Source organism: Crocodylus siamensis, chromosome 2 (assembly GCF_052110815.1).
Source record: "Crocodylus siamensis isolate JL-2025a chromosome 2, ASM5211081v1, whole genome shotgun sequence".
Classification (NCBI taxonomy): domain Eukaryota; kingdom Metazoa; phylum Chordata; order Crocodylia; family Crocodylidae; genus Crocodylus; species Crocodylus siamensis.
In genome coordinates, this window is record NC_143396.1 from 201939795 (window position 1) to 201961183 (window position 21389).

At 41.1% G+C, this 21389-nt stretch overlaps 1 protein-coding gene across 2 annotated transcripts in view; it reads left to right on the forward strand.

The window, feature by feature from the left end:
• LGR4 (leucine rich repeat containing G protein-coupled receptor 4) overlaps positions 1-14190 on the forward strand; it is a 113625-nt gene extending 99435 nt beyond the window's left edge. For both annotated transcript variants that reach the window (XM_090032822.1, XM_090032823.1), the window contains 6 exons: positions 1564-1635; positions 2841-2912; positions 4343-4468; positions 6401-6522; positions 8015-8095; positions 11188-14190. In XM_090032822.1, coding sequence (XP_089888948.1) covers positions 1564-1635; positions 2841-2912; positions 4343-4468; positions 6401-6522; positions 8015-8095; positions 11188-12464 — 1750 coding nt within the window. In that variant the 3' untranslated portion in view covers positions 12465-14190. The remainder of the gene's footprint in view (positions 1-1563; positions 1636-2840; positions 2913-4342; positions 4469-6400; positions 6523-8014; positions 8096-11187) is intronic.
• Positions 14191-21389: the final 7199 nt, after the last annotated feature.

The following is a 21389-nucleotide window of genomic DNA, read 5'->3' on the forward strand; positions in this document are numbered from 1 at the left end:
AAAGACTGAATTGTTCCTGTACCACAGAAAGGATGCTTGTCATAGCAATACTGGCATACAGATATATAAATGCTTGTTGCATTAGCCCTTATCCTTGGTATTCTGTGTCTCTGTCTCTGGCTCTCTCTCATCTGTGCTCCACATACTTTAACTCACTATCCAGCATGTGTCTGTTAAAAGTCCTTTTTCTTTAGTTCTCACCACCCCCTCCAAGCACACAGTTCCATTCCTTAAATCCTTTTGTTATTTTTTTGATCTTTGCATCAGATTAAAGCTCCTCATGATTGTTTTACAGGCTCTATATGGTCTCCCCCTGTTTAAGTGTCTGCTCTTATTTCCACTTACACTGTTCCCAAGCCTCCTCCCCCTTATTGCTCCATGTATGTCAACCTTCTCTGCTTTCTGCTTTCCACTAGTATCCCATTATTCCTGGATCAGTTTCCTCCTCCTCCTCCTCCTCCTTGCCTGTCTTGATCCTAGTATTGTGCCCCATATTAAACTGCTTTTTACATGTATCTAGACACTTTGCCTGCCTGCCTTCCTTTTCTCATTGTCTCTGCAGAATCTCTTGTCCAGTGATGCAAGATGTCAGGCATTGTAAAGTGTCTAAACAGTGTATGATACTACATAGGCATATATTTTTTATTAAGGACAGATTTACAATATTAATGCAAACAGGGAAAAAAAAAAAAAAAAGGAAAAAAAAATCTCCATCCCTTCCTTCCACCTCTGCTACTTGTCTGGATATTGCCAGAAACAGTCCAGGACAGAACAGAGCAAAAAAAATGCACCTTCCCCATCTGTCTTTGGAGAAAGTGTGACTGTTTTACCTACCTGTAGACACTTAAGTCAAGAGGTACCTAGCACTTGGCAAACTTGATCGCCATTAGACTAGAAAGGGCAGTGAGTTCTGGAGCTCTCCTGCTTTGTTTTAAAGTTCAGAATACAAGAGAACATCAGTGCACGCTGCCTGTCAGGAGGATGCGTAAGAGAATGAATTGTAAATAGAACCTGCCCATTAACTCTTGCATAATAAAAGGTCTCTTGATGCTTTCTTTTTCTATATTGCTATTTTAAGAAGTAAACGTTCACTTTTGGGTTGGAATTTGTCCTAAAACATCTCAGTCTTAAAGTGAATGAGTTTTTTGTCAATGGCCTGGTCAATCTCAGTCACAGAGTAACACTTTTGGCTTGGAGATGGTTCAAGCCACACTTGTTAACGTTAACCTCTGGCAAATGACTTGTGAATTAAGTTTGGCCCTCAGGCTCCATAGTGGGGCCAGAATTAACCTGGCCAGACAGAATGGTTACAAGAATCCTTGTTTAGTGGAGAGTATTTATTTAAATAGTAGTCCTGGAATGGAAGAATGCTCAGAAAAATCTTTCCTGATTTGATGGTGTCAACTGGCACTCTTCATGTATGACTAAGGCTTGGTTGCATCTGAAGAAGAAACCAGGGATAGCAGAAGAGGAAAATACATTTGTAGGTGATGAAAAAGCAAAGCTATGTTTCTGCCTAGTGGAAATCAGCCATATGTAACAATTTTCCTCTACACATTTCAGTTCCTTACAGCATAATCAGATCTTTGAAATCAAGAAAGACACCTTCCAGGGACTAACTTCCCTCCGCATACTGTAAGTACATAATCTTATTTACTGAACATTACACAACATAGTTTATGATTCATAATGTCTGGGTTTGATGCTAATAAACTGTCTGGTTAGTTGTGCGAGATCCCAAGGAAAAGGAAATTATGACATCTGAAAAGAGAACATTATTTCTATTAGACATCAACTTTAGTCTCTTTTCATTCTGAATGTTGTTTTATATATTTCATTCTAAGTAAGTAAAAAATATGTACATAATATATTAAAAAGGAAAAAAGTTGTTTCCCGAAATGTCTATAATTAATTATTTTAATCTAAAATCAACTGAAAAAATGTGTAACTAAAGTAAGGCAAACGTTGATCTCCCATATGTTGCACAGTGTCGCCTCTGAATGCAGAATCATTAAAAAGTTTGAGGATAGTGAAAGTTGAAGAATTTTATTCCTTGGGAGACTCTTTTTCCAGCTCCCCGCTATTGCTTATAAAGTTTTGTCTGGGGAAATACTCTCTGTTTTTTGTGTGTGGCAGACTTATAAGATGAAACAATGTACTAGTAAACACTCAAATTTAAAATGTGGTTCATAATACATAATCACACAACATATTGCAGTGGTAGTACACAAGAGCTCGAAAATGCAGTAATAAAGGAAACTCTGGACACTTGAAACTGAGAGGCACAGAAGGAATCCTCTTCAGCCTCTTGCCTGGAGATCAGGAATCCCTAAAGGTCTCTTGGTCTTTGGAACCGTGGAGTTGCTAGAGAACCAATAACCCCGTGCTGTGACCCTTGGCTGGAGGGTCCACCATTGGTGGTGTAGCACTTTTGAAGCATCCCAGCATAGGGGAAGGGTGGAAGGGACAGCCACACACACCTGCTGTAATGAAGCATTTTGATTCTAAAGTTCTCTAAATTTGGAGCACTTCAGATGTATGCCTGTCCACAGCCAGGAGTGTTAAGAGTATCAAATGTATTCCAAATACTGCAGTTGATATTCTGACCTTTCAGCATGTGTGCAGCACCTGGGAAGACCAGGCTTTTTGATTTTTATTATGAATATGTAATTCCATAGAGAACATTTCATGGTGATACTGAAAATAAATTATGTAAATTACCTGGCTTCCCTGCCAGAGGCACAATATGACTTCCCTCCTACAACATAGAGCTTTAAACAATGGCTAGTTAAAGTTTCAGTGAAATTACTAACACAGTGACACATTTTTATTAATTGCAGTGATCTCAGTAAAAATCGCATCCATCAGATTCACAGGGAGGCATTTACTACACTGGGTGCTCTAACTAACCTGTAAGTAGACCTTTTTTGTGCAGTAATCCCTCTAGCACTAAATTTCATCGTTTCTAGGGTTGGAAGGGACCTGAGCAGATCATCTAGTCTGACCCACTGCCATGTCAGGAAAGAGTACTGGGGTCAAACGACCACAGCAAGGTGTTCATCTAACCTCCCCTTATAAAACCCCCAGGGTAGGAGCCTGCACCACTTCTCTTGGAAGCTGGTTTCAGACCTTAGCCGCCCCAACCGTGAAGTAGTGCCTCCTGATATCTAACCTAAACCTACCCTCTGCCAGCTTGTGACCATTATTCCTGGTCACTCCTGGCGGTGCTCGGGGGAACGGTGACTCCCCCAATGCCTGCTGATCCCCCCTGACTAGTTTATAACAGGCCACAAGATCCCCCCTCAGCCTTCTCTTGTGGAGGCTGAACAGGTTGAGGTCCCGTAGCCTCTCCTCGTAGCTGCTGCCCCCTGATCATACGAGTGGCCCTCCTCTGGACCCTCTCCATGCTGTCCACATCCCTCTTGAAGTGTGGCGCCCAGAACTGGACGCAGTACTCCAGCTGCGGCCTGACCAGTGCCGCATAGAGAGGGAGGATCACCTTTTTGGACCTGCTCGAGATGCATCTGTGGATGCATGCCAAGGTGCGGTTGGCCTTCCTGACTGCCTCCCCACACTGCCGGCCCATGTTCATCTTGGAGTCAATGACGACTCCAAGATCCTTTTCTGCCTCTGTACTGACAAGAGGGGAGTTCCCCAACCTGTAGGTATGGTGCCAGTTGTTCCTCCCCAGGTGGATCACCTTGCACTTGTCTGTGTTGAATCCCATCCTATTCTCATCCGCCCACCCTTGTAACCTGTCTAGGTCTGATTGTAGCCTGTTGCTTCCTTCTAGTGTGCCCACATCCCCCCCACATCTTAGCGTCATCAGCAAATTTGAACAGGGTGCTTTTTACCCCCTCATCCAAATCACTGATGAAGATGTTGAACAGTGTGGGCCCGAGGACCGAGCCCTGCAGAACCCCACTGCCCACGTCCTTCCAGGTTGAGAAGGACCCATCCACTACCACCCTCTGGGTGCGGCCCTCCAGCCAGTTGGTGACCCATTTGACTGTGTGGGTGTTGACACCACAGCCCCCCAGTTTCTTAATGAAAATTGCTGGAATACTAATACTTTTCCACTTAAACTGGTATGGGTTTGCATTTCATAATTGCCTGCCATCTCTTTGGATACCAAAACATCATGTACACATTATGCAAACACAGCAGTTAAGAACTTGTATCTTGTACAGGGCAGCTCTTGTATAAAATGCTGCATAACAGCAATTTGAGGAGACAGGCTATTGTTCAAAGGTTCTAGAGTGGACCACTGCTCTATGGAATGTGCTATGATATATTCAGGTTTCCTATTACGTGTAATGCAGTTTTAATATTCACCTTTCAGAGACCTCAGTTTCAATGAGCTTATTTCCATCCCGACTGAAGGCCTGAATGGATTAAATCAACTTAAGCTTGCAGGCAATTTTGAACTGAAAGAAGCACTGGCAGCAAAGGACTTTGCAAAGCTCCGGTATGTTGTTAAACAGCAGAGGAGGAGGAGTATTAAGCCATGGAGTGTCCAAACTCACATTTAAAATGGCATTCAAGTAGATGTACAGAATGATAAAATTAATCCAGTTGTACCGGAAAGTTATAAATTATACTTATGTGCAGTATTAGTATTTAGTACTTGTACCATAATGTTGCCCAGGCACCCCTTAAAAACCCTTCTGTGATAGGGTCACAGAAACTGCTGCACCTATCTCCCTGAAACTTGGCAGGCTTCATGCCCTCAGAGGGGGTTACTGTTCTGCCAACTTCCATCCACGTTAGGCAAGAAATGACAAAGTTATAGGCATTTTCATGGTTCCCTATTATAGCCTATGGACAAAATGTCGAAACGCATCAAAACAAAGAATCAGTTTTGATTAAATTAAATGGAACAGTGGTTTGAAACTAAACGACGAAACAAAATACTATCCCTTTGAAATGGAAGTCAAAACGATGCTGTTTCGCACAGCCCTAGTGGTTAATGCAGGTAAAGTGAGCAGTGCGGGAAGGTAGAGGGGGATTAGAAACAGGGGACAGGGATCCAGATCAGCATCATTTAGCTAGAGGGTTTGGAGCAGGCACTTACAACCATATGGAATCAGGAAGTGGGTGATAATCCAGCTAAGCCACAAGCCAGGAGAGGTGCCTGTCAGACAACAGGGGTCTGGAACCACGAGGGCTCGAGCAGGTGGCATGGCAGGCTGGAAACGGCACGGGTCCAGGCTGGAAACCAGAACCAGGAACAGGAGGGCCGGAACTAGGATAAAATCAGGAAGTGGGACCTAGAGCACAGGAAATCAACAAGCAGGACCAAGGACACTAAGAACAAAGAGGTAAGACTAAGCAAACCAGAAGCAGGGAATCAGAAGCTCAGGGCTAGACAGGGAGATATCCTTCTTGTTTGAGTAGCCTGTTGGGTACTGAAAGGGCTGCTGCTTAAAAGCAGGCAATCCCACCCAGCAGGCAACTGGGTCCAGGTAGAGGACTAGATAGGCCACTAGCAACCAGGTCAGCTTGGGTAACTAGGACCAGCTGGTAGCAATTTGGCTAGCCTGTTGCCTTGGCTCCTTACACTCTGAAGTAGAAAGAGTGTAGTAATGCATTTACGTAGAGCACTGTCTGGGCTAATTACCTCTGTTTCTCAACTGCACAGACTAACTACCTGCAGCACCATGCTAAGGTGTTGTACTGTTGGCGTTGTGAGCATTTGAGAGGGTTAACCAAACCCTCGCATTATGTCTGTTGTTGCAACTTGCACACCACACCTGTGTAGCCCACTGAGCTTAATGATTCAAATTGAAAGGTTCAGACAGTGACCTCAGTTAGGAAGGATTCAAGTACAGAGGCCCCCTATTTTTGCATTTCCCATTTCTGGCCAAAAGAAAGAGCCATACCAAGAAACCTGGAATTATACCACATAAACAAAATCAACAACGGTGATGACAGAGATGTGTGCTTAATATTGTGGTCATCTGGGAATTAACTTGTTTCTGCAGAGTTATTTTTCAGAAAGCTGCCTTAGTTTTCATTTTGGTGTGTATAAGTTATACCATAAACAGTAGCTACAACTTTGCTTTTCATAAGATGAAAAATGTGTAGTGTAGAAATGCACCAAACCCAAAGGAATCTTTCATTATTGTGACCCCAAACTGAAGGCTTGTGCAGAATCACCTCATCTTTAGTTCTGATTTTGCAAATCCAGGAATATTCTATTTGGTCAGTTCTGGTATTGCAACGTACAAGATCTCCAGCAGCTTTTTTCACTGGTCAAGTCTGAAATTGGTCTTGGCTAGTAACAAAAAGAGGTCTCTGTTGAATAGCTTGAGCGTTGAGACATGCCAATGCTGCTTATTAAACATTAAAAAATACAGAGTACAGCAGGTAATAGTGCTTGTTGTTTTGCTCGTTTCAGGTCTCTTTCTGTTCCATATGCATACCAATGTTGTGCATTTTGGGGTTGTGACTCTTATTTGAAACTTAACACAGAAGAATCCAGCCATCAAGACCAAAGTGCAGCAATAGATCATGATAGAGGTGAGTGCTCCATTGGGTTGGAAAAAGAGTTATAGGCCAGAGTAAACCAAATGTGTGGTAATTGTGTCCTCCAACAAGCAGATTCAACCAGAAAAGAACTGGAAGACTTTTTGTGATATGTGAATGCTCTGCAAAAGGATTGGCAGTAAAATCCAATTTCTCTCGCCAAACATGTGGAATTGGGCCTGCCCAAAATAATGTAGGCTTTTTTCTGTTTCAGTTAGAAAATATTTTTTTACTCTCATTGTTCTACACTGTTCTTGGTTCTCAATTTTTATTTTCCTTCTGGAACCTAAAGTCCATCAGTGGTACTTTGCCAAGATCCAGTCAAATCCTACAATCTGTTGTGGGCCCAAAAGATTATGTCCTTGGGACGTGGCAACAACCTATGCCAGCATCTTGTAGTAGAAATCTCTGGCAAGGGAGGCAGGGAGAGGAAGCTGCATGCTGATTTAGCTGCACCCCCTGTGGAGAGGCTTGATCAGGGTGATGTTTCTCCTATCTTTCTCCCACACAGCATTCATTGCAAGGGCCAGTAGTATTGTGCAGGGAAGGAGACAAAGAAGGGGAAGAGCAAAAAGGGTTAAGGCGACTAAAGTGAGGGGCAGGGCAGGGAGGGAACCAAAATAGAGGAAAAGAAGTAAAGGTGTTTATAGACATGGTTCAGAGGTTTGGGGGGGGGTGGTGACACTTTATTAAAGCTCCAGGAATGTCACATGTCCCCATGCTGAAACATGGTGGTGGGGTTGCTTTTAACCAAAGCTTGTTGAGTGAGCTATAGTTAAAGCACTCCACCGCCATTTTTCAGTGCAGGGACGCCAATGCATGAGATGCTGGAGTCTGCTGGAGCACGGTAATTACCATGCTCCAGCAGACTCGGATTAATTGAGTTAAATACCATGCTCTAGTAGACTTCATTAATCCAGTAGGCCCAATTGATCGAGTCTGCTCAATTAGTTACGTCTGCTGGAGCATGGTAACTGATTAATAAAGTCTGCTCCAACGCACCATAATTATGGCCTTTGGAGCAGCCTCGTTGCGTATCTATAGGAGCCCTAAGTGATCTGCTCCTTTGCTGCCATTTATACGCATTACAGATTTTATCTTGTATGGGATTTTGCTACTTTTTCCCCTCAACCCACGGCAGGACCCAGAAAGCACCTCTCACAGTTCCCTAGGAGACATTTCCTTGGATGAGATTGGTTTTCCTTTTCGGGTTTCCATATGGCTTTCCTAAGCTTATTAAAACAAAATGCAAGCTAAATAGTATATGTATGTGGGAAAGGAATCCCGAGAGAATGGTTTTCTTAAATCTGAAGCAAAGTGGTAGTTAAAGGTGGGTGTGTGTTTTTTGTTTGTTCATTTTTCTAAACTATACATTGATAAGCCATAAGCGGGGGAAACATTTTTTTTCACTATCTAGTTATAAATATTTGAAAAAAGCCATATGATGCCACCACAGGACTAAAATTGTTGCCTTTGGTTTACTCAGGCACAGCAGATGCAGATGTTCAAAGGAATGGTGAAAATGAAGAACTGGGTCAGACGATTATTCACTGTACGCCCACAACAGGTAAATATAGCAACCCACTTTCATCGTGCTTGGAACTCCTGGCTTTGAGTTGTGCTACAGCTGTCTGTTGAATGATGTCTTTAATTCCTCATGGTCCCTGTGTACCTCCTTTGTGCTAGCTCCTGTTTTTATATGTGGAATATTGTAGGGATTTCCTCAATCACAGGAAAAGCAATTTAGGATCAAAGTATCTTAATTTGTCAGTATTGTGTCTGTACTGATCTCAGCAGTTAAACTGGAAATAATTTTGATGTACTCTTTGTTTTTGGATTAGTTAGTGGCTCACAGAAGCTGTAATTCACATGCTATGGTAAAATCTTTACAATTCTTAGATCTCTAATTTTGCGCTTGCCAGGGATGTTTTAGTCTTTTTACAGATCTAAGCATCACTACTTTTTCTGCAAGTTTATTATTTGCAAGTTTTTGACCAGTCCCTCCCTTACTTGCAATATCTTTTGTTGCTTTTGTCTTGAGTTAAAACATCAACCCTTTCTGCAAGTAATGAATCATTGCTCATAAAAAGCAAAAGTTGGGAGTGGATTTAATTCCAGGGTATGGACTACTGAGTGGGACCAGTGTACTAATGCAGTCATGAAAGCCTCAGCAACTCTCCTCTTTCCTCCTGTCACATGTGCACCCTGAGAACAGAAAAAAAAATTGGCTGGAGGACGAGGGAAGTGAGGACAGAGAGGGGTCTGGATGTTGAGGGGGATTATTCTTACAGAGTTGCTGGAGAGAATCACTAGAATATTGTAGAGCTGCTAAAAATGGCTTTAAGTAGGGTAGTCTTAGAAATATCAAATTTCCTTTCCTTCAACTCTTTCTTCCCTTTTGTTTTTCATATATGGCATGCTGTGTTTATTTTTAATAGTATCCTGCTTAGCAATTTTTGCTGTAACATATGAATCTAGTTCTGTGCTTTGATTATTGAGGAACCTTTTATTTGGTATGCCTACAAGAGAGGGAACTTTACCAGCCATTTCAGCTAGTCCATTTTCTAGTAATCCAGTTAATGCCATTATTTGTCCAGAAATAAAACTAATTAACTTCACAAGAAATTGTTTAATTCAGCTTGTTCCAAAAACTGAGTTCAAAAAGACAGGTCGGGCCTTGAGGGATTGTTGCATTGACCTTTGATAATTTCCCACCGTAACCATTTCAGTCAGATTTCAGAGCAGACAGTACTTACTTGTTTACCTAACTGTAAAGTGTGTCAGTTGTGTATAATAATAATCTCGTGGCATTTTTGCTGTTTGTCATCCTTGAAGCTCTAACCTGTGGCTGTTGTATCTTGTGCTAGCTTTATCGGCTCCTAGAAATCATATCACCAAGCCAACAGCACATTCTGGCCACACCGTGTTTTGCCCTGACCGTCCCTAGCAGGTAGCATGGAGTTGGGGCCAAGACCCATACTATCGGTAATAAAAATTTTGAGTACTTAAAGAATTGCACTGCATTGCACATACACTGCAGTTCTTTCAGATGCTTTGGATTCCTCATCAAATAATTCTTGTGATAGCAATGTTGCCTTGCAAAAGAGTTAATGCAGAGAGGAGCCGAGTAAGTCTGTAAGCAATTAAACTACCTAAGTAAAATTATGACAGATTTATGATTTAAATTAGTTTACCATTGCATCTCTGGCTCTAGGGGCGAAGGGCAATGGCTATCACTAGGTGCAGATCTGTATATAAAACACCGTTTTTCTGAAATTGTGGAAATTGCATGTTCTAAGTGTCTCCAAAAATGATTAAGCCTCTGTTATTTAGGTGCTTTACTACAGGCACTGAAGTTGGACCATCTTGGCTAAAAACACTAGGAGCTGAGAGTCACTGAAGTGTGGGAATAAACAGGGTGGGATCTTTTACTACATTTTGGAGGCCTGGAAATACATTTTTGGCTACTTTAATATTGCTTTCATCCCATGAAGCAGCAATTTTTTTTTTCTTGTTTTTGTGCTATGAAAGTATTCTGACGTGCTTCCCCCCCCCACCCTCCCTGTTCTGCTTATGATTACAATTTCTTTGACAAACAATGTGTGGAAGTGCTGTTCTGTGAATCAGAATGGAGATACCAGTCCATATACATAGTCAAATCCCAAGCCTCTTAACATTCCTGATTTGGAAGAGAAAAGAAATGCACTTACCTCAGGGTATTAAAGTATTTTTTTCTTCCCTGGCACAGAAGCAGTTGCAATGCTTTTGAATGAAACTTCCCCTCTCCCACTTCCCCTTACTCCACACCCTTCTCCCTGTTCTGCTAACCCAGTCCTTAAACGTGTTCTCAAAGACTGGCTCCTACCTTGGGGGTCTTTAAGACAAGGCTAGACGAACACCTTGCTGGGGTCGTTTGACCCCAGTACTCTTTCCTGCCATGGTAGGGGGTCGGACTCGATGATCTGCTCAGGTTCTTTCCAACCCTACTAACTATGAAACTATGAAACCATTTGTTTCTTCACCTCAGTCACAAAATTTGAAGGGTGGTTCCCCCCACCCCCTGCTTTTTTGACTTAAGAGGGCATGCAGTGTTTCATTGGCAGAGTTGAAAACAGAAACTTGGGGAATTACTGCACCTACTGAAGTAGATAAATTGAGTTTACTAGTAAGTAAATTCAGTTTACTTAACAAAAGTGTTTCCTTTTGATTTAAGCCTAACACAAGCAAAGTTAGTCCAAAAAAGGTGTTTGTGAATAATATAAGGGACCTTGTTTGGAAAAAAAACCCCCAAAAAACAATTTTTTTTGAGGGTGGGTTTAAACATTTAGGTTTTTTCCCCTCATTATACCAACTTGATTAAATGGTATGGAGATCAAAAAAGTAAGTGACACTAATAACATCTTTACCAACCATTTAAATTTAATTCCTGTTACATGGTGTATTCCCAAGTGACCATTCACTTCAGTAACTACCATTTCATGCATAATTAATTAGTGAATAGCTTCAGCAACATAGTTTACTTTCATAGTTTAGTGACCTATTTAGCAGTACAGCTGAGTCCTGCTATTCCAGAGATAATGAGCAGTTTCCTCATAGCTTTGAAAATATTGCGTTGTTTATGTACTGTTTTTCTTAATTTATTCTTTTATTTTTTTCTAGGTGCTTTTAAGCCCTGTGAATATTTACTGGGAAGCTGGATGATTCGACTTACTGTCTGGTTTATTTTTTTGGTTGCTATGTTCTTCAACCTGCTTGTCATTTTAACTATATTTGCATCTTGTACTCCATTACCATCCTCCAAATTGTTTATAGGCCTGATTTCTGTTTCTAACTTGTTTATGGGAGTCTATACTGGTATTTTAACTTTCCTGGATGCAGTCTCTTGGGGAAGATTTGCTGAATTTGGCATATTATGGGAGACTGGCAGTGGTTGTAAAGTTGCTGGGTTTCTTGCAGTGTTTTCATCAGAAAGTGCCATCTTCTTCCTGATGTTGGCAGCTGTCGAACGAAGCTTCTCTGCAAAGGAGATCATTAAAAAGGGGAAAAGCAATCGCTTAAAACAATTTCAGGTTGCTGCAGTTTTTGCTTTCCTGTGTGCAACAGTAGCAGGTTGCTTGCCTCTTTTTCATAAAGGGGAATATTCAGCATCACCCCTCTGCTTACCCTTCCCAACTGGAGAAACACCATCTTTGGGGTTTACAGTAACTTTAGTGCTTCTGAACTCATTAGCATTTTTGCTAATGGCTGTTATCTACACTAAACTGTATTGCAACTTAGAAAAAGAGGACCTCTCAGAAAATTCACAATCTAGCATGATTAAGCATGTTGCTTGGCTAATCTTCACCAACTGCATCTTTTTCTGCCCTGTTGCATTTTTCTCATTTGCACCGTTGATCACTGCAATCTCTATCAGTCCTGAAATAATGAAGTCTGTTACTCTGATATTTTTCCCATTACCTGCTTGTCTGAATCCAGTCCTGTACGTTTTCTTCAATCCAAAGTTCAAGGAAGACTGGAAGTTACTTAGGCGCCACATGACGAAGAAGAATGGTGCAGTAGCAATTGCAGTCAATACTCAAGGTGGCTGTGTGACACAGGATTTCTACTATGACTGTGGCATGTATACACATTTGCAGGGTAACCTTGCCATGTGTGAATGTTGCGAATCACTTCTTTTATCCAAGCCTGTGCCATGTAAACACTTAATAAAATCACACAGTTGCCCTACACTGGCAGTGGTACCGTGCCAAAGGCCAGATGGCTATTGGTCAGACTGTGGCACCCAGTCTGCCCATTCTGATTACGCAGATGAGGATGACTCTTTTGTGTCGGACAGTTCAGACCAAGTGCAAGCCTGTGGTCGTGCATGTTTCTATCAAAGCAGAGGATTCCCTTTGGTTCGTTATGCGTACAATATACCAAGAATTAAAGACTGAAAGGCTTTGCTGCAAGCTTTTCTCAAAAAAGAAAGAAGTACAATGTTTTATAGACCATTTACCTGTTCTTTCAACCAGGAAGCACTTTTGTAATCATTGTCTGGTGTAACTTGTAAAGAAGGGAAGCGGGCAGTTTATTTTTGAGCCATACATTTAAAAAAAAAATGTTGCCCTGATTGTAAATAATTGGTAAGCCAAAATTTGTAACCCAGTATTTTTATTCTTTCCAAGCAATAGTGGCTTCTTTTATACCATTTTTATGTGCTAAAGGTCTATTTCCATGTTGTACTCCAATTGTATTTTGCTTTTACTGCTGCGAGGTAAGCTCTGTCAATTTTTCCTGTTAAGCACAATATAAAGGACAGCTGTTAATATTAAGAAATTATTTTTAAAATGTGATTTTTCTATAATTAAGAGAGAAAATCTGTTGCTAGCTTTGTATAGGATATTCAGCATTAATCTCAGGATGACTTACTGCAGGGCCAAAAAAGGGACTAATTCTCCCATACAGAACTGTGAGAGCAATACAAGCATACTATATTTATGTTTTTTATATTTCAAGCTAAGATTTGATTTTAATAGGATAAAATATTTTGTTTTAATAGAAAATACTTCAACCCTCAATATCTGTAGACTGTCTGAAATGAGAATATTAACAGCTGTCAGGAACAGTAGAATTGAGCGCACACTTTAGGGATAATGGACATTGCTTCAGGTGAAACCACAGTAACTTACTTCAGTGTTTGGTAAAAAAATAAAATAAATAGTCTGAGAATTTTCATGAACTAGACAGTGTATATCATCACTGCTGTCAGTGTCTGGGGTTAGCTTGTTTAGAGATGGTAGCTAAAATATTTTGCAGCCCTGTCCAATGTTTGCAACAGTGCTTTAACACTCAGTGGTGTTTGTGAGCATATTGAAATTTTACTAAATAGGATGATAATGAAAAGCAGCTTTGCAGTATAGGAACTCCTGCATTTCTGCCAATTATTTTACAGAGGGTAAAGCATACTGTGGAGAGATGGACTGATTTGCATGTATATCAGTGAATTATTTTTTTTTAAATCATTTGAGATCTGGGGCCCAAATGTCATTAAATTACAATCAACGATACTATTATCCATGCTTAGTTTGAAATCTGATCAACATAAAATTATGAATTCATGATCAAAATAAATATGTAAGTTTCTTGAACGGTATGATAAATCAATAGCAAATCCACTGCCATCCCAGTTACTCTGGAAATATTCTTTTTAAGATTTAAGCTAGATTGCGTTTTTGAGAATTAAACTGTACATACTGTGCATAGAATTAATTTTTATCTTTGTATTGTAAATTATTTGATAGAACACATGATGGGAAACGTGGCTTCAGTTCATTTTGTTAATTAAAGCTACCTCCTAAACTATAGTGGCTGCCAGTAGCAGAATGTTTAAATTGTGGTTTATATACTTTTTTGCATTGTAAATAGACATGGTTGTACATTGTCACTGTAATAAAAAGATTCCTTGTATATCAAAATCATGTAGCTTGTCCAAAATATTGGAGAGTTATTTACTGTATGCTGTAATTTTTGTAAGCCAAACTATTCGCAAGTAAAAAAGAAAAGTAAGAAAAACCCAGCTAAATAGAAACACTCCAGAGTTCTGCATTTGTACATATTTATATTGACAAATGATACAGCTTATGCTGGCAGGAGCGTCTCATTAAAAACAAATAAAGGGTATATGAGTATTGATAGTAATTATTTATCTCACTATTTTTAAAATGTAAGTGCAACAAGACTACAGATGCACACAATCAGCATGGGAAATAATGCTCATAAATATGGTGTCAGAGACAGTCTACTACATATGGTTGGAGTTTGGGGAAGGAGATGTGCCAAGAGAATAACAGAGTTGCCAGTTTAAATGTGGATTTATGATCTCAGCCTAATGCTGACTCTGTAGACTTGCAGTAGGCTGAAACCTCCAGAGAAGTGTTTGGCTTTTTACAAAGTATTCTTTTTAAAGAGGCGCTGTCAAGTTTAGAAGTTAAACTCAAAAGTACCTTTACATTTTTAGTCTGACTTGGGCGGTCTTCCAGATTTTAAATATTTATTTTTAAAAACCACCATTTCCTTGCCAGAAGAGGGTTTTTTGGGTTTTTTTTTTTTTTTGGGTTGTTTTTTTTTTTAAGCCACTGTTCAGTGCAACCCACAGTCCCTTTCACACTCCCTCTGTTGGCCAAATAGCAGCAGCTTATGCAGCTCTATTCAGAAGGGGGGGGAAAATAAATGTCAGATGAAAATATGAAATCAGTAGGGAAGTAAATATTACTATCAAGTTTCCAAGAAGGTAGTGTTGGTCAACTTTTTTGCCATCTCAGTATTCATTTACTATTTATTGTTTGCTGATGCTTTCATTTTACAATTGACACTTCATGAAAAACATTACTTACATTGTCTGACACTGTGAACTTGAGGGTATATTGGTACTTTTATTTAAACATCAATATTTTCCAGACTTTATCATTTTGAATGTTGGGTTACTCCAATTTCTTCAATGCTAGTTAACATAAATAGGTTCTTTCTACTACAGGGTAGAATTAAAAGAGAGGAACGCAAACAATGATTTTCTGAAGTCCATATGAAACAGACCTGTTTTACCAACACAAAACAAGAATAGCTAATGTGGGATCCCATAGGAAGAACTTAATAGGTGTGTCCCCGTGAGTGGGAACATACGTCTCCCCAGGGACAAACAGCAGCAGCACAAGGGAACGCCCGTGCCACACGGCATATTACCCCAGGTGGGGTAGGGGAGGCTGAAGCCAGCAACTGCGGGCCCCATCAGCCTTATGTGGGGTCCTGGGGGCCTCCAGGAGCTGCAGCTGTGGCAGTCCTGCAGCAGGGAGCCTGGCCAGCAACTGAAGTGTGGCTCCGTCCAGCCAGGCTCCAATCTTGGATGGCATGCAGTGCTGCCATATGTGCCGCCCCCCTTTTTTAGGTGGTAGTTCTTTTGACCCCAGGATCTCTTGGGATCAACCCCTTCCCCCCCCCCCCCACAAGTGCTGCAAATGCCTGCATATGCAGCATCTTCACTTGTCTGGATGCGCCCACTGAGTATTAACAGGTAGAAAATGGCCTATCTCCAATGCCCTATGCTAGTCGAGTCAATTTCAGAAGTAGTGCCCAATACCAGAGCAACAATAGGGTAAGGATAGGAAAACCATCATTAGAGAATGCAGCTGTCAGCACCTACCCCACAAAGGTGCCATCTAATAAAGCTGCCCTGTCTTCCATAAGATACACAAGTGCCTTGTATAGTTTAGTTAACTGTGCAGACATAAAGAATTAATATATGTGGAAGACACCATTTTTTTTACCCAATACTGCAATGGAAATTTCCTAGCTGCAGCCTTGAAGTTAAAGCCACCAAAACATTAAGAAGCTCTTCTGGATGACTACAGGAAATGGAATAAACAGATCACCTGATTCTCTTAACTTTTAAAGCACTTTAAACCATGGACTCAAAGCCATCTTCACAACAAGGATGTGAATCAGCTTCTTTCAAAATGCTGTCAAACACAAGTGATGGAGGGAACTCCTTAAAAACAGAATCTTATTAGCCAGAGAGAGCTTGCTTAATGTGCTGGAAGCAGGGACAAAATGCGTGTGGTCTTTGAACTGCAATCTGTAGAGGTAAAATAATATGATAAGAATTTTCCTTTTGGGGGGGGGGGGTCCTTTAATGGTGAGGAGGGGGGGAACTTAGGCTACCATGGGAGGACATAAGAAAAGGAAACTGCTAAATCTAAATTGGGCATCCATGTAAGAGTAAGTTTATTTTTACTTTTACGTGCATGTAAATCATTTTTAAAATGAGACTTTTTATTTCAAAGGCAACACATCTCTTCCATTTTGAATGCTAACTGAGAAGAGCTGCAACCAGCAGTGTAGTAATGTGGCCAGGCGCCCAGGGCATAGGGGCAGCAGTGATACTTCTGGTTGCTATTGCCTTGCTGGTATGATACTGTGGTGGCAGCTTGTTTTTTTCGTTTCTCAACCCCACCCACTCCCACCCACGTCAGCATATGCAGCAATTGCTTCAGTTGCCCCACTGTACTTAGACTACTGACTGCAACCTCAAACATTTTAAAAATCTGATATGCTCGAGTGATCATATGGACTTAAAAAATCTGCTGTTATAGGTCCCAAACTCAACACTTTGTTATTATTAATGCCTTCAATGGTAGTTTTGCATGACTAAAGTATTTAGGCCCGTGCATTTCTAGGAAACATTAAAACTGTTTACACAGATCAAGACAGAAATGGATTTGTGTATCTTACGTGGACATTTTTAAAAAGGAAACTCAAATACTATTTTAACCAATAAATGTATTGATATCTGTCATGTATAACCTCTGCTGTGGTTTTCTATTCAATGTGGAGCTATTTTTCTGTTACAGTGGTAATATACACTTAGCTTAAAGATGCACTTAGGAGTTTTTAACACTTTTCAGATATTTCCACACCCAGGTTCCAATCTGAATTGTCTGCCTGTTCAGCCCTGTAATTATAAGTTGGTTCCAAAACTCTGCACAGATCCTGTTTTCTCCAAATATTTTTTCTTTGGTTCCACGGAATGATTCGTACAACCTTATCTGTTCTAATTTGTATTCTTAATTAATCAAAACCAGGTTTTTTTTAGTAGCTTATCTATATCTCAAGTATCATGCTTTCAGTTTAATTATTTTTAATAGCATCACTTATAGCTACCTTTTCAGGATTTCAGTTCTTTTGGCCGAAGGCTTCTTTCGTCATTCTTCATATATACGGTAGACTGCACTAAATACATGACTGGCTTTCATAAATTAGAGCAGTGAGGACAAACTTTTTGGCAGGTCTGCCACAAATTAACCCTGCACATTCCCGAGTGCTCCTCAGATTCCCTTACCCTGCCCAATTTGATGCTTTGCTTTTTGCTCCCTGCCCTCTGTTCCCTGCTTGATCCACTGCCCAGGTTTTTCCTTGATGCCTAACCTATGACTATGTTGCCTGTCCCCTCCCTAATCTGCCATGTGCCACACAAAGAAGTTGTTTATGTCGCTTGTCAGGTATCCAGGTTGTAGCCATATTGGTCTAGAGGAAAAGTTAATCAGGACTCACAGTAGAGATGATATCTTTTATTAGACTAACAAAATTGGAGTTTTTCATCTACTGACTCCTCTGTGAAATCCTATGAAATATGATCTTTCATTTCTACCCAGGAGGACTTTTCTCCAATGCCTAATGAAGGGAGTTTGTGCCCGAAAGCTTGCAATTAAAGAAGATTTTTTTTTGCAGAACTTGTTGTTCTAATAAAATATATCATCTCTGCTACGAGTCCTGATTGCCTATGTCACTTGTGGCACACGTGCTACAGGCTGGCAACACCTGAATTAGTAAATGAAAATGCTTTTAAAGGGAAGAATAGCACATCATAAAGTAATGTTTTGTCAGTTCCATACATTTACACTGAGAATCTGATTCCTTAGACCAACCTGTTTTTCATTAGTGGTATTGTACTATTATTAAAAGTTGCATGTAGATTTTGCATACAAAATGTTAGTAATGACACTACTGCAGTATTTATTATGCAATCTTTATTTAGAGTTGTTCAGATAGTGACAGACTATAAATATTTTCAGATTGTATGAATATATGAGATAATTTGTTGGGTTTCAGTGACAAAAGTCAGCCTCTATTTAGGCAGAGAATGTTATGTTAGAAGGGATGTATGTTAATTGTAATTTTTACAAGAAGTAAAAATGATCATTTGGGTAATGGCTTGTTGCAACAGAAAACAGTAGAAGGATTCAAAATGAACAGGTCAGAAAGATCATGCAATGGTGTTTGTTCCATATGAAGCCTAACTTGGGGTGTAAAACGGTTGCTTTTTATTAGCTTCAATTACATACTTGCTTCCTATGCATATTTTATAATATTAAATAAAATGTTCTGTTTTGATAATTCAAAACATTAACAAAGAAGCTAAAGCAAATGTACTTTGTGACCATGTGAGGTATTTAGTGAGGCTTTAGCCATGGTGGTTCTACTGTTGTTTGGAGCTTTATCCTAAGACGGACAATTATTTGAAGATGATGGGTGGATTAAATAAACTGTAAATAGCACTCTTAGATGCAGGGGTAGCAGTGAACATAGTCTTCCTGGACTTTCAGAAGGCCTTCGACACTGTCTCTCACCCCGTTCTCATTAAGAAACTGGGGGGCTGTGGTGTCAACACACACACAGTCAATTGGGTCACCAACTGGCTGGAGGTCCACACCCAGAGAGCGGTAGTGGAGGGATGTGGGCAGTGGGGTTCTGCAGGTCTCGGTCCTCAGGCCTGCACTGTTCAACATCTTCATCAGTGACTTGGACAAGGGGGTAAGTAGCAACCTGTTCAAATTTGCCGATGACACTAAGATGTGGGGGGATGTGGGCATGCTAGAAGGGAGGAAAAGGCTGCAATCAGACCTAGACAGGTTACAGGGGTGGGCAGATGAGAACAGGATGGGATGCAACACTGACAAGTGTAAAGTGATGCACCTGGGGAGGAACAACCGGCACCATACCTACAGGCTGGGGAACTCCCTTCTTGTCAGTACAGAGGCAGAAAAGGATCTTGGAGTCGTCATTGACTCCAAGATGAACATAGGCTGGCAGTGTGGGGATGCAGTCAGGCAGGCCAGCCATACCTTGTCATGCATCCACAGATGCATCTCAAGCAGGTCCAAGGAGGTGATCCTCCCCCTCTATGCGGCACTGGTCAGGCTGCAGCTGGAGTACTGCGTCCAGTTCTGGGCGCCGCACTTCAAGAGGGATGTGGCCAACATGGAGAGGGTCCAGAGGAGGGCCACTCACATGATCAGGGGGCAGCAGGGCAGGTCCTATGAGGAGAGGCTACGGGACCTGAACCTGTTCAGCCTGCACAAGAGAAGGCTGAGGGGGGATGTAGTGGCTGGTTACAAACTAGTCAGAGGGGACCAGCAGACACTGGGGAAGGCCCTGTTCCCCCGTGCACTACCAGGAGCGACCAGGAATAACGGTCACAAGCTGGCAGAGGGTAGATTTAGGCTAGATACCAGGAGGCGTGACTTCACAGTTAGGGCAGCTAGGATCTGGAACCAACTTCCAGGAGAAGTGGTGCTGGCTCCTACCCTGGGGGTCTTTAAGAGGAGGCTAGATGTACGCCTGCCAAAGTACTCTTTCCTGCCATGGCAGGGGGTTGGACTCGATGATCTGCTCAGGTTCCTTCCGACCTTAGGAACTATGAAACTATAAATTTCCTTTAGGCCTTGATTCTACTTAGCCAGTAAGCTTAGTGTATCTGAAGAGATGACTCAGCATCCATTAAAGATAGTGTAACAAGATGTAGATAGAGGAGCTCCCTAACAGAATGGAAGTCTGTGTCTACATTTGTGATGGAGACATATAGTTTTCTCTTACTGTAAGATTTTGGTACCATTTTGGTCCAATATCAAGATTAACTAACTGATAACCTGGAAAAGGCAGCTGTCATTGATTTGACCTCCATTTTGGTTGAAGAGATGAAATGCCCATGAATTTAGTCTTGTTGGCCCAGTTTGGATAATCATTATAACGAATGGTTGAATTGTTTACACAAGAAGCACTGTTCACTGGTGCTGTTATCGGACTGAACAAAACTGTTTTTGTAGCTAACATCAAGTAATTTCTAAATCCAGGTTATAACCAATATTTTTTGCTAGCTGCTGTATTGAGTAGGTAGCAACTCTTAAATAACTGAAGTGTCATATAAATAGTATGAGAGGATTTAAAAAATGTAGACTTTCCTCTATCAGGAGTTGCTGCCATGTTTCAGGCTCTTCAGTGACTTCTATTGAGATGTTAGGATACCAGGTTTTCTGTGAAGTTGCAGATGTACTGAATCATGATTTTGCCTGCCTTGTATGAAAGTGAAACAGGCACTGAATAGTGTCAAATCTAGTCTTCCATTTTTTTGACATCCACCTCTGCTGTTTCATTTCATATTTAAATGAGATTAGCAATGAAAACAATAGCTGAACCCAGCAACTGTTATTCTTATCTCCAATTCAATTTTAGTGGCTTTCCTGGTAGTGAAATATTACTGGAATGGAAGAAGAACAAATTAAGAAGTGCATTTTCCATAGAACGACATAATGCAGTTGGCATTGTGTACGTGCTAGAATCTTTGGTGGCGGGGCAGAGCATCTTAAAGATGTAGCTAAGGTTGGTCTTGATCTCATGAGATTCAATCTAAAAGGGGCTATCTCCCAATACTGTGGCTAGCTGTGGGTAACTAGGGTTCTGGTCACCACTCTAAATGAAGTGCCGCTGCATCCACTTTTGTCCTTTGCTGCCAGCAATGGAAATTAGCAGCACTTGGGGAAGGGCAGACCAGTTAGGGCAGGTTTGATGCTTTGGCTGTAGTGAGTGGAGATGGAGTTGCTTACAGCCAGTAGGGCAGCTGAGGATTTGTGGGGGTTGCATCCTGGTAGCCCTGGTCCCTTTGTTAGTCTCAGGTCCTGCCCCTGGAAGGTGCTGCTTGTTGTAAGGTGGGGAAAGGGGGTGTCAGAACAGTGTGCAGCCAAGAGATTAATGCAGCCCCCTGTCTGATGCCTTTGTCACCTCCTGATTCTGGGTGATAGGCCAGCTATTGTAGGCTGTAAGGATGTTCCTGTGTAAGGGAGACCCTGGCTGTTAGCTGTGTCTGTACTTCTACCTATAGCAGTAGCATCTCCACTGGAGTGGGAGGCATGAAGCTGATAACGGGATGGGGGTAGGTAGCTCTCATGCTGCCAGGGTATAAGCATTAACTGTTACACCTGTGCTGTGTCCCCAGGGATCTATGAGGAGGAGGATAAACATTTTCAGAATGTAGTATAATATAATTAAAAGTA